The following is a 14421-nucleotide window of genomic DNA, read 5'->3' as shown; positions in this document are numbered from 1 at the left end:
TAAAGAAAATTTTCGGTTGAAATAACAGAGAGAGAAAGAAAGAGAGAGAGAGAGAGTGGGGTAACGTGGAAGGAGTGGTGGAAGAACGCGACGACAGCTGGAGCGAGCAAGAGAGAGAGAGGTGTTGAGGTTGGCAGAGTGGGGGAAAGAAAGAGGGAGGATATTGGAATCGGTGTAAGGGGCAGGAGGGGCGGGGAAGGGGGCAGAAACACGCCGAGCGGTGCTGCTCCCTATTGGCGACGTCGAGTCGCGACTCCCCACCCGGGACAGTCGAACGAGGTCCGAAGGCGAGCTCTTGGTGTGTAACCACGGTGATTTTCCCTGACTAGGGTACGCGCAAGACTTCGTTCCGCTACCCTGCTGCGCGTTCCTCTTTCTAACGTGTGCGTGCATTCTCCTCGTGTCGGTTTAGTTTAACTCATCGTCTTTAGTCGTCTCTTAGTCCTTAGTCGTCTCTCGTCGACTTAGTCGTCTGGCTTGTGACTTCTTTACGAGTCGAATCGAGTCGAATCTAGTTGATCGAGTCGAGTCGAGTCAAGTATAAGTCGAATACGAAGAACAACGAGAGAAAGAGAGTCAGAGAGAGAGAGAGAAAAGAGTATTATCATCATTAAATAATAATATCGTATTAATACCGTATTATTTCGTTTTGTGTTGGTCGCTTGGTGTAAAGGAGGCATTTCGGGGGGTTAAACCCGATCGAAAAGCTGGGTAGAAAGAAAGAGAGACAGACATATACACACACACATCACGCTCGCACGCACGTACTTATAGTAAAAAAGGAGAGAAAGAGAGAAGGAAAGAAAGAAAAAAGAAAAGGGAGAACGACAAAAGCGGATAGTCTATACTACGGGTAGTCCGTTAGACGGAAAAGGAAAATAGATAAAGAAAAAATATATAAGTGAAGAAAAGAGTGCTGCGAGAGAGAAAGAGAGAGAAAATAAAAGAAGAATATATAAAGCGAGGAAGCGAGGTGAAGTTCGGCCGACGTGCGTCGTCGTCGTCGTCGTCGCCGTCGCTGCCGTCGTCGTCGTCGTCGTCATCTTCGTCGTCGTCGTCGTCGTCGTCGTCGTCGTCGTTGGTGGTAGTCATAGTCGCGTTGTCGTGGTGGTGTCTCGTCGTCAACGTCCTCTCTTCCTCGTCGATAGTGTGTGCGCGCGCGCGTCTTTCCGAACGCGTCCCACGCGTGTGTCGCGTATCACCGCCGCCGGTGAAACCGAGAGAATTCGAACGAGGCAGAGGGTAAAATAGGATTTCTCGCGTGGTCCTCTCCCGCGGCGGGAGAAGGGGTGGTGTGCACGGAGGTGCGAGTGAGAAACAGAGAAAGAGAAAGAGAGAGAGAGAGAGAGAGAGAGATAGAAACAGTGAGACAGAGACAGATAGATAGAGACAACGACGAGGAACGTGAGAGAGAGAGAAAGAGAGAGGGGGAGAAAGACGGAAGACACGGCGCTGGAGTTGGAGACGTACAAGCAGGAGGAGAGAGATAGATCGAGTACGACGAGAACGAGTGTAAGCGAGAGGGACGACGTACCGTGCGCGACAAACGCCGACGTGTTCCCTTTGAGAGAAGGAGAGAGAGAGAGAGATAGTAGAGGAGGCAAAGATAAGGACGGAGAGAGAGAGAGGGGAGAACAAACGAGCTAGAGGGAGAAAGATAGAGAGAGAGAGAGAGAGTTCGCAAAGAGACGAAGCGACGGAGACGGGTGCGCTACTCGGAGGCGCTGTCGCTGCGCCCTAACGGCCATTCCACGAAGCTCAGTTATCACAATGGCTTCCGTGAAAGACACAGCAACTTTCTTTGCGGAGGGCACGGCAAATCAGTTCGAGCACGTATTGAAACTGTATCCGCAGGCGCTTAGACTTAAGGCAGATCGTAAGACGAAAAGACCTGAGGAACTGATCAAATTGGATAACTGGTAAGTCGTACGAAAGAGGATCCGTCATGACACGGTTTTTCTCTCTTTTATTCTATCTCTTTCTTTCTTCCCTTCTTTCTTTCTTTATCTCTCTCTCTCTCTCTCTCTCTTTTACAATCCCTCCCTTCCTCTCTCTTTTCTTATTAATCCTCTTTCTTTCTTTCTTTCTTTCTTTTTTCTTTCTTTCTTTCTTTTTTTTCCCTCTTACTACTCTATGTCCCGAATCAACATTCTCCTTCCTCCTCCTTCGGTCTCTCTTTCTCGTCAAGTTTACAGCCAACACCGGTCCCTCATTTCGGTCGAGGGGCTTCCATCGGCGGGCACGCACGGGACAATGAACTCTCGTGGCGCGCCAGTTGCCAGCGCGTACCGAACTGTGCGTGTCCGCCACCACAATCCCCCTCGTCTGCCTGCCTGCCTGCCTGCCTGGCTGGCTAGCTGGTCTGCCTACTGCTGCTGTTGCTGCTGTTGCTGTTGCTGCTCTGTTGTTGCTGTCGCCGATCTGTCGTTGGCGTTGTCGTTAATACTTCTGCGGCTGTTGTTTATTACTATTACTGTTACTGTTGTTACTTCTACTTTATACCAGATAACATATTTACCTTTTGTATCATCACGATGGGCAGTATAGTCCGACTCGACTACACGGTGAAAGATAGAGAGAGAAAAGAGGAAGAGAGAGAGAGAGAGAGAGAGAGATTTCGGATAGTAGGAGATAAGGGAGTGGAGTGGAAGAGGGGTGAGAAGGGGGATGACGCGGCCGGTTCGAAAGCCGTGACCGCGCTTCGCCCGACCAACCCGGAGAGAGGCGCGTCACGTGGCTCTTCTAACGGACGTCGTTCGTCTCTTCGGACGTTTCGTGATCGATGGACGATGTCTCTCTCTCTCTTTCTCTCTCTCTCTCTCTCTCTCGCTCGCTCTATATATATACAAGATATATATATATATATCTTCTATCATGTTCTCTCATTCGCATCCATGCTTTTATTATCGTCATAAAATACCCGCGCTTTTTTATGTGAAAAAAAAAATACTATTATCATATATATATATATATATTTTTCTTCTTTTTTATTTTTATTTTTTTATTTTTTTTTTAATACTCGTTTCGACCTCTCGTTATTTCGAAAATTGAAGAAACACGCGCGCGCCAAACGAATCAACGAGTTGGCGAACGAACGAACGAACGAACGAACGAACGAGCGAACGAGCGAGCGAGCGAGCAAGCAAGCGAACGAACAGAGAAGTACTCCCCGTTCTCCCTGCGTCGGAATTTTCGTGCCGACTCATCGACGCTCGGCTCTCGACGTTGCCGTTATTCCGTCGTTTCTGGCATAAGGGCGTTTACACGCGTTGCGCTTGCTGTTTCTATTCCAATATTATAATGTCACGTATTTTATCTCATTAACGATTTTAAATTTTAAATTTCAACGAATCTCTTTCTCTCTCTCTCTCTCTCTCTTTCTATATATATATATATATATATATATATATATATATATATCGTATTGTTGTTCGTGGTGTCGTGAGCGGTGGAAAGGGCGAGCAGATTGATAGACATTGACGATATAAAAGAAAGATAGGAAAAAGAAAAAAAAAATAGAGTCAAAAATAAAAGGAGATAATGGAAAAAATTTAGAAAAACAACTTGACAAAGTTAGAACGAATCCGTATATTTTATTGTGAATTTTTGTACGGATCGTCTCCGAAAAGAAAAAGAGTGAGAGAGAGAGAGAGAGAGAGAGAGAGAGAGAGAGAGAGAGAGAGAGAGAGCTGGCAACACGGCGTTCGCAAAAGAGACCCGACCCGTCGCTTTCACGGCGTCGCGCGAACGCGCTCTACCTCGGCTCCTTCCCCCTACACCCGTAGCTACTACCACACTACCACCACCACACTACACACTACTACACCATACCACCACACTATCACACTACTACTACTACTACACACTACTACACACTACTACTACATTACACATTGCTACCACCACCACCACACTACTCTACCAACAGCAGCAGAAGCACAGCAGCGGCCTGTATGCCACAATTAATGAACGTTTCTTCTTCTTTCTTTTTTTCTTTCTCTCCCTTTCTTTCTTTCTTTCTTTCTTTCTTTTTTTCTTTCTTTCTTTCTTTCTCTTTTCTTAATCCTTAATGTCCTATATCTATCTTTCTTATATCTATACTAACTATCCGTTATTCTAAATATACTCTAATTATTATTTTAGTATATTATTTGTAATTCAGTTGTCCTATATATATAATTTCATTATTATTCCTTTCAAGATGTACATATGTATATATACGATTATTTCAGAATTGATTTAAAAAAAAAAAAAAAAAAAAAAAAAAAAAAGAATTTATATTAAATTAAATCGTACGATATTTTATGTTTGTTAACATCCATCACATTCTTTATATTTTCTTCGTTTCTTTTGTGTCAAGAAAGGTGGAGTGTTTGGTGGGTGAGGTTTAGGAGGGTGGTGGGTGGCTAGCTAATGGTAGAAGGAGAAACACTTCGGATGCGAGCCTTCTGTCTATTCCCACGCATTATTTTCTTTTTTTTTTCTTTTTTTTCCCCCCTTCCCTTCTTCTTTTTTTGTGTGTTTTGTTTGCTCCTGTCGGCGCATGCAAATGATGTTCCTTTTTTTCGTTTCTTTTTTTGTTTTGTTTTTTTTTCTCCCACTCCTGTGTCTTTCGAGAAACGATTAACGGTATTCTTCTACCGGTTCGCCATCTTTTGCGTATACCAACTTGACAAATTATGGAATTCTTTTTTGTTCATTTTTTTTTTTTTTGTCTTCTAAACTTTGCAACTTCTTCCTTTGCGGATTATTTTGATCAATCCAGTAAATCTGTATCGGGATCTATCGTTTTTATCGCGAATGGTTTGACGGACGTTTTGATTAGATTCACATGCCATGTGCCTTGTACAAACTGTCATGGCGTCGTTACCTTTTCTTTTTCTTTTTTTTTTTTTTTTTTCGTAACACACATTTTCTTTTTCATTGTATCGTCCTAAGTTGCTTTTTCATATAAATCAATACAAATGTTATTTTTTTTCTCCTTTCTTTCTCTTCTCTTTCTTTTATTTAATCACAAGCGAAAGACATTTCTTTTATTTAGGTGCCTTTTGTTTTTTTTTTCTCCCTCGTACCACTTTCGAAATCGTTTAACCTTCTGCTCTTATACCTACTAATATTACTACTATTACAACTGTCTCCTTCAATGTAAGCGGCACGTGTTTTTACTTCCTATACAGCAATCGTATTCGCGTAACGAGTTTGCTACTAACATTTGAATTATCCGCATTTTTAATCATTCACGATCGAATAATTACGAACGATTATGGATAAATAGATCGACCTATAGTAATTAATAAGAAAAGTTGAAGGTTTTTTTGTTTTGCTATTTCTTGATAAACAAAAAACAAAAAAAAGGGAGCGAAAGAAAAACAAAATAAAAAAGTTTATTAGTTACCTCTTGATTAGATTACACTACAAAAATTATGAACATATTTTTTTTTTTTTTTTTTTTTTTTTTTTTTTTTTTTAAGAAAAAATTATATACGAATATTTTTCGTCGCAACTTCGTGATGACAAAGAAAGAAAGAAAAATGAAATATGATCACTTTGTAGGTTGCGATTTCTTGATAAAAGAGTAAAAAAAGAGCAGAAAAAAAAAATTTCCACCTACCCAAACGGAAATTGAAATCATCCTCGACATCACGAATATTCGTGACGAGGACGCGTCGCGTGTCGTCGCCGTCGCCGTCGCCGTCGCCGTCGTTGTCGTCGTCGTCGTCGTCGTCGGTCGCCATCGGTCGTCTGTCGTGTGTGTTTCACTTCACGGGAACTCTCTAGGTTCAATTCCATTGGCGTCACGTCTGCTTTAATTAATTAAAAACAGGTTGTGGAACCTTCGTTAAATTCGACGTTAACGCTCTCCCTCTCTTTCTCTCTCTCTCTATATATATATGTATATTTTTTTTTCCCTTCCCTCTCCCCTCGCCCTCCTTTCGAACGGTCAACGTTTGCTTGGAACCTGACGATGCCAATAACGTTAATGACGATAATCGAATCGCTTTTCCTTCCGTTCGGTATACGATGCACCTTGTTATAAAATTAAACTTGATTAAAAATAGAAATAATCCCCCACCCCCAACCCGTTCAAAAGAAAAAACAAAATAAATAAAAAAAAGAAAAGGGAAAAAAGAAATAATAAGGAATAAAAAATAAAAAGAAAAAAAAAAAAAAATAGAAAAAAGGAACGAAAAGAAATAACAAAAAAAAGCAAAAAAGAAAAAGAAAAAAAGAGAAAAAAAAAGAAAAAGATATTACTACGTTCATATAACGTATATCTATATACGCGGTTTCTACTATACATATATATCAGCTGACGTGTAAAGTATCCAATGAAAGCGAACACCAGCTGAGAGAGTCCGCTCTCGTGTTATACATACACATATATATAGCGATAAAACAAAAACAAAACAAAAAGTTTTACCACGTCCGTCCTCTCCATGTCCGTGGGGGCGCTACTACGTTAAACGACAATTTATGAACTCTCAGGTTAATCGATTCCCGACATCCTATCTCACCTCTTTCCTCCTGGACACTATAATATTTCTTTTTTTTATTTTTGCCCTCCCCCCTCTTCTTTCCCTTTTCTTTCTTATCTCTAACATAAATAATTAATAATACGTGATACAATGATACAACGAGTGTAACTCTATAAAGCAGGTTTTCAAAATTTAAATATATAACGAACGATTATAATCCTATCGATAATAACGATTTCTCGATTTTTTTTTTTTTTTGAAAAAAATATAAAATCAACGTATGTCCTTAGTATTCACAGTTTCTTTTTCCTTCAAGAAAATATACAGTCGATTAAAAGTACTTGGATGGAATAAACTTTTTTTTAGATTGGTCAAAAGTTCCTATGGACGATTAATTACACTGAACTATAAATTACACTGTTTCGAATATTTTTGAGCTTAACTTTTTTTTTCCCTCAGAATATAAAACTACAAGACAAGGATGTATTTATTTAGAATTTGAAAACGAAATAGTCTGAGAAGTTTGAAGAAAAGGAGTAGAAATTAATTTTTAAAATCACTTAGGGACTTTTATTAGGTTCATTCTATAACAGCTTTTTTCTCCTTTCTCGTTTTGTCGTTGTCATTCTAACTGCTACTGCTACTAGTAGTATAATAATATCATCTGCTAGTTTCTGAAAGTAACTAGCGACAAGAGTTTCCACAGTTGTGTGTGTGTGTGTGTATGTGTGTCTATATATATATATATACATATATATTTAGCCATACACACACACATACATTGTATGTGTGTGTGTGTATGCGCGCACCGAACATGACTACCAACATAAATCAAACGACATTGATGAAGAGATATATACTGGCTTTGAACGTGTTACATGCGAGAAAAATGGCTGCTGAAAACCGAACGGATATCCTAATGAGCGTTGTCGTCGTCAACTCAAAAAGCAATGACGACGGCCACGATTATACTGAAAAATGAATTAAGGATATTAAAAATTGTTTCTAACACATACACACACACACACACGTTTAGTTGTTTCTGTTTTTATTGATTAATATTATTTTCATTCTAAATAGAATAGAAATAAATAAAAAAGTTTGATAGAATAATGAATTAAATGGATTCAATGTAGAATCTCTCAATAACGAAATCAGAAATTTTGTGAAATTGGCAGCACTGTAATGCTGTAAGGCTGCAATATTATAAAAGTTATAAAATGCTTATTGTGATGTTACATAATTGATTTTTGTATTGATAAGATTCAATAATTTTTTTTCTTATTTTAAAAATGTCAGTTCTAAAAGAGGTTAACTCCATCATTCGGTTTTATATATATATATATATTTTTTTATTTTATATATATATATATTTTCTTTTTTTTTTTTTTTTTGTTTATCGAAGGACAACAAACCGAACGAGCAAATTTTTTTTTTTAATGGCTCGAGCTATTGTTATTGTTCTCAAGGCTCGTTAATTATTCTGAGACCTCCTTCGTTGTTTGATAAGAACCACCGTCGCCGTCGCCATTTTCGAACAGCTCGATTTTTTATTTCTTTAAAATCATCAGAGACTAAAGGAAAATGAATAAATCTCTGGTTAGACGATGGTTTTTTTTCTTTTCGAATTTGTTCTATTTTATTCGAGCTAATTTTCACGAACTTTTGTTATTTATTATTACGTTCGTTCTTTCGTTCAAAGTTCTCTCTTTGTGTGTTTGTTTAGTATGTATAGGTTTAGTTCTTTTATTTGAACGATTATAACGTCATCTAATTTTTTTTACACAGCTTTATAAAATTTTTATGTGCTTTCATTTTATTATTATTATAATTATTACTATTATTAATATTATTATCATAATAATAATAATTATTATTATTACTATTGATGTGTTTTATTCGTTTAAAAAGTTCTTATTTATTTATACAAAAAGTAATTTTATAATACAAGTGAATTAAATGTTTTTTTTTAATAAATTGCTTTTTATCAGTTGATTTAAAAGATTTAATATAATTCGATGAAATATTGTAGAATAAAATGTCGTATTAATTTTGTTTTCTCTTTTTAAAAAAGAAATAAAAAAAGGTGTCACAAGATGGCAGCACCAGCGAGCAACACCGATTCTGTTCACGGATTTTTTTGTCGATTTACGAGTTCGTTAAACCGATCAAAATATTTGGGTCAAATGGCCCGTAATTGAATATCGACGTTTCTCTCTCTCTCTCTCTCTATCTCTCTCTCTCTCTCTCTCTCTCTCTCTATCTATCTATCTATCTATCTATCTATCTATCTATCTATCTATCTATCTATCTCTTTCTAATGACCATTCGTCAATTTCTCTACTGAACGCCAATCGCGATTAACCAACAACTATTTTCAATCGTATTTCATCGTGCGTTTGTATTATTTGTGCTGTTATGCGATACAATTTCTTTTTCTTCTCTTTATATTTTTCTTTATTTCCCCAATTTTTTTTTAGTGGAAGGAAACGAGTGTAGAACTTAAAGTTAAGATAAATAGAGAACTTGTTATTACTTAATTAGATATATTAATTATTAGAAAAATATTAGAAATATATATATATTTTTTTAATAATTACGAATCAATATTATTGTAAATAATTGGTCTTATTATTAATAATTAATAGATTACTGATGATTAACAAAAATATTATTATATAATATTATTGAAGTAAACAAAAAAAATTTTTTTTATTTATTCACACTCTTAAGAAAATTACGTTCTTTGAGATAAAATTTCAATTATCGAACTAAATATTTATATACATGTACGTTGGTAGTGGTGTGCCAATGACTGGAAATTAGCCATGGTTTCAATATTTCTTACGCAACAGAATAGAAGAATCAATGGATAGCCATCTTTCAATGTTGATCGATTTCCACACACTTCTGTTTTATTAGTACGATCGGCATTTGTCCAACCTAATCCTAACTTCTCTCTCTCTCTTTTTTTTACATTCTCCTTGAATTTTAAATTCAAAGAATAGAGTTAGTTTCAGTGTATTCTCGTTTGAAAATATTTCAAAAATATTGTTCATATTACATTTATTATAATATTATATAAATATTTATAATGTTATATTAATAAATTTATAGTAATATAACGTATTACAATAAATGTAACAAAAATAATAATAATAATAATAATTAATTATTATTATTATTATTTTTTTAATATATATTAATGATAATAATTAATTATTGATAATAATTGATTTTTAAAATAATTTGGAAACTTTGGACCCATTGAAAAACTTTTCGCACATTGTATATTTATTGTATAATATTATATTATATATAATATAATATAGTATAATATAAACACACACACACATGTATATCGTAATACAATAAATATTACAATATAATAAAAATATACCTACATTTCAAATTTTTAAACGACGAAATACATTATATATCATAGTATTGGTGATGTTAGATCAGGTTGAATCACTATATATACAGAGAAGCGTGGGACATAATCCTCGTTTTGAAGCGTTACTGTGCCGATTGTGTCAAGGTTGTTTTTGCAGGGAGTCTCTCTCTCGCCTTCTGTGTGAGCCATGAACGTGCCTCTCAAAATGGAGGCTCGGTTGCTCTATCTTGAAAAGGCATTCCGTTCTTGCTCGTTCGTTCGTTCGTTCGTTCGTTCGTTCGTTCGTGAAAGGAAAAACGATTCGAAAGAAATTTTTTTTTCCTTTTTCTTTCTCCGTTTTTCTTTTTCTTTCTTTCTTTCAAGTCTCCTCGATTTACGATAGAAATTATTTTTGAATTTTTTCGGACCTTTTCGTCGTAACTTTTTCCAAAAGATTTCTATTTTTCTATTTTTTATTTTTTCTTCAATTTTTTCTTTTACTTTATGTATTTTTTTTTTTTTTTTTTTTTTATGTATCTCTTCATTTATTTATTTATTTATTTATTTTTTTTTTTTTTTTTTTTTTTTTTTTTTGGAAAGTTCACTTTGAACAATACAATATAAAGAACGTAATGGAACGTTGGCTTCTTTTGCCATTGTTTATTGTTACAGAATGGGGTCAAAAGTTTCTAAGGTGATCTTATGAATCAATTATTCTATTTCGGTTGTACACTTAAGCTTGTAGTTTTACAATTTAACAAAAACAAAAATTAGCTCGAACGGTCTCAAAAAAGAGAATATAATTAATTTTTAAATTCATTTACTACCACTACCACTATTACTACCACTACTACTATTACCATCACTACTACTACTACTACTACTACACTATTACTACTACACTACTACACTATTACTACTACTACACTACACTACTTTTACTATTACTACTACTACTTTTATTACTACTACTACTACTACTATTACTACTACTACTATTACTACTACTACTATTACTACTACTACTATTACTATTACTTCTAAATACTACTACTACTGCTGCTGTTGTTGGTACTATTACTATCTTCGCTCACAATGTTCTTTAAGCCCTTGGTATATTACTTTCTTTGTTCGTCATAGACGTGATTTCTTATTTCTCAATCTTCTCTCCCCACTCCTCTACGCTCGCTTTCTATTTCTTTTTTCTTTTTCTTTTTTCTTGTTATACACCAGTTTCTTTTTTTTTTTTTTTTATAAGTCTTTACACATAACGTAAAGTAAATATTAAAATTTTTAATAAGCGACATTCTATAGGAAGAATTTTTTAAACAAAAAAAAAAATAATAATAATAATAATAAATAATAAATAAAACTAATAATAATAATTATTATTATTATTTCGTACGTAAAATTTCTTTTTTTCTCACAAGACATATACGATTATTTTATTATTTTGATTGTGTTATTCTTTTTTTTTTTTTGTTCAATTCGTTTGCTTATTTATGCGATAAAATTTGATATTTCTTTCTTTGATAATTATTTATTGTACATTTGGATATATCTTATCAAATATTAAATTAATTAAGCGTAATTGATATTAAATGTTGTTGGTACATTATTGGATTGACCTATAAATAAAATATATTATATATTATTAGGGAAAACAAAATGTTAAGAATTTCGACATTCTTTATTGGCCAATCCAATACTATACTATCGGAGAAAAAGTATTAAATTTTTGTTTATTTAGATATAAAATATTGATAATTCTCAGATATAAAATATAGATCGACCGACAATATTTTATTAGGACAAATAATAATCAATACCGTTTCCTCGGTGTAAATAACCAAAAAAAGAAAGAAAATCTCGTAAATATACGTTAGGAACAAAATGTAATTTATTTTCTTTCCTTCGTTAAGATATTAGATAAATAAAAAAGAAGAATTATTATTTTGCAGGAAAAACTTTTAATCCAAACCGACAATAACAAAAACAACTATACTCTATTAAAACTCGAAGATTAATTAATCTTGATATTTTACAAAGATCTAAATAATGATTAATATTTTCTCAATCTAAATAATAAAATAGTTATCTGTCGTTGGTTCCTTTTATTTCAAGTTATTGGAGAAAAAAAAAAAAAAAAAAGAAAAATTATCAAGAAAAGAATCAAAGAAAATTATTATTTTGCAGAAAAACAAAATTGGTAATCCGAAATGATAACAGGAAACATACTTGATTAGAACTTGGCCAAAAGAGTTAGATAGTATGCAGTTTGTTGACAGTCATAGTGTCTTTTTAACGTGCATACCGTAGTTTCACGCGTATTTCCTCGATTCTCAACCGGATACGAGGAAACCACTTTACGCGGCGTTATTCCTAATCGACGATTTCTGCATTCTACTCGACCGCACAATTGCGTCATCTTCCGCGTATTCCTGATTTCTACGCACATCCCTTCTACTTTCACACATACATATACGTACATACATATTTGTACATATTCTTATTCATATACTGTATTCGTATTGAAACGCACGTGGCTACGTTATTCACAATAATTATTACTTAATTCTGATAAACGTGAGATCATCCGCGATAATTTGTCTTTATCTTCTGTTCTTCAGGTATCAAAATGAACTTCCGAAGAAGATCAAGTCACGTGGTAAGGATGCTCATCTCAATCACGAGGAATTGGTTCAAGCGATGAAATGGAAACAAACAGTGAGTGAAAACATCGATAATGATGTCCGATGAATTTTCATTCGATATTCGAGTGTAAATCCCGACAATTTCTAATCTTTATCAATCGTTTTTCTTTTCTTTTCTTTTTTTTAATATTCTTTTTTTGTTTTCCTCTTCCCTCTTCTCTTCTATGTTTCTCCAGCGCGGAAAGTATTATCCACAGCTTTCCTACCTGATCAAAGTGAACACGCCACGCGCCGTAATGGCGGAGACAAAGAAGGCATTTAAAAAACTTCCGAATTTGGAACAGGCGATTACCGCCTTGTCGAATTTGAAAGGTGTCGGTACTACGATGGCATCAGCGTTACTTGCTGCAGCATCACCGGAAAATGCGCCCTTCATGGCGGACGAGTGTCTTATGGCAATACCTGAGATCGAGGGTATAGACTATACCACTAAGGAATACCTCAACTTTGTCCAGCACATTCAGAACACCGTTGAAAGGTTGAACAAACAAAGTGAGTAATAGTAGTATACTCTTTTTAAACTGATCCTTTTTAGCTTGATGCTCGTTTGTGGGATTTATAAAAAAAAAAAAAAAAAAAAAAAAAAAAAAAAAAGTAACTAAAGAAAGAAACAAAACGAGGGGAAAGAAATAACATACATAAGGAGGATGAAAATCATTGTGAATTTCAGCATCAAATGGTAAATCATGGAGCCCTCACAGGGTGGAGCTGGCACTTTGGACCCATTACGTTGCGTCCGAATTAAAACCAGAGTTGTTGGACGGTATACCGGGTTCCACGGAAAACGGTAATTCGCATCCGTCTAGCAACGGCGAAGCGACGGAACCATCGGACGACAGCAATCAAGAGGGTGCCGTGGTAGTAGTTGCGAACGGCAAAGAGCCAGGCAGCATCGACCCAGCGGCCATTGACGAAAACAGCACGACCACGTCCTTCACTGAGGATTCTATGGATAAACCTGCCACTCCTATAACCGTAGCTGTTCCGAGCGAGGATACGAACGATTCTCTCGCTACGAATGAAAACGATGATAGTAACAATACGCCACGGTTAACGGACAGCGAGGACACCGAGGACTCGCAAGACGTTCAGGAGCCGCCCACTAAGAAGAGTAAGAAGTGACCCACCAGCATAGATCAACGCGTTACGATGATGATGATGACAACGACGAGCAGTAGCAGCAGCAGCAGCAACAGCAGCGGCAGCGGCAGCAACAGCAGCGGCAGCAACAGCTGTGGCAACAAAGGCAGTGCCAACAGCAGCAGCAGCGGCAGCAGTAGCAGCGGCAGCAGCGGCAACAGCAACAGTAATAACAACAACAACAACAACAGCAGCAGCAGCAGCAGCAGCAACAACGTCAGTGCTCTCGGTTCTAATTTAACGCTGATTGCGGCGAGGCGTTTTTAAATAAAAAAGAAAAAAATAAATAAAGGGAAAAAAACAAGAAAGAAAAGAAAAGAAAAAGGAAAAAAAAGAAAAAATCGCCACGGCCATAGATCAGGGTCATGAAAGAAAACCCATCGGCACATATAAAATAAAAATAAAAATAAAAAAAAAAAAAAAGAAAAGAAAAGAAAGATAACATACATACACGATAAACACTGAGAAACACATGTACCGCCACGGTCGTCGTTTCGATGATCCTCTTTAACTCCTACTCACTCATTCACTTACTCACTCACTCACTCATTCGCTCGCTCGTTCGTTCGTTCGTTCGTTCGTTCGTTCGTTCGCTAGCTAGCTAGTTAGCTAGCTAACTCACTAGCTCGATCACACTAAGAGCTTCTCCTCTCCTCTCCTCTCCTCTCCTCTCCTCTCCTCTCCTCTCCTCTCCTCTCCTCTCCTCTCCTCTCCT

General features: G+C 35.8%; 1 protein-coding gene across 1 annotated transcript; it reads left to right on the top strand.

Moving 5' to 3' along the window:
* The first annotated feature begins 215 nt into the window (after positions 1-215).
* Positions 216-14150, top strand: LOC124949262. Its single transcript, XM_047494055.1, has 4 exons — positions 216-1919; positions 12483-12579; positions 12743-13058; positions 13237-14150. Exons 1-4 carry the CDS (start codon positions 1771-1773, stop codon positions 13686-13688), a joined length of 1014 nt encoding a protein of 337 aa, XP_047350011.1. The 5' UTR covers positions 216-1770; the 3' UTR covers positions 13689-14150.
* Positions 14151-14421: the final 271 nt, after the last annotated feature.

This window comes from Vespa velutina, chromosome 5 (genome assembly GCF_912470025.1).
Source record: "Vespa velutina chromosome 5, iVesVel2.1, whole genome shotgun sequence".
NCBI lineage: Eukaryota > Metazoa > Arthropoda > Insecta > Hymenoptera > Vespidae > Vespa > Vespa velutina.
This window is presented reverse-complemented; position numbering and strand designations above follow the sequence as displayed.

Excerpts from the sequence above, each read along its gene's own strand:
- LOC124949262 (XM_047494055.1), top strand. The coding sequence starts at position 1,771 with ATGGCTTCCGTGAAAGACACAGCAACTTTCTTTGCGGAGGGCACGGCA. Across the intron at positions 1,920-12,482 it reads CTGATCAAATTGGATAACTG|GTATCAAAATGAACTTCCGA; the intron begins GTAAGTCGTACG and ends TCTGTTCTTCAG. Across the intron at positions 12,580-12,742 it reads CGATGAAATGGAAACAAACA|CGCGGAAAGTATTATCCACA; the intron begins GTGAGTGAAAAC and ends ATGTTTCTCCAG.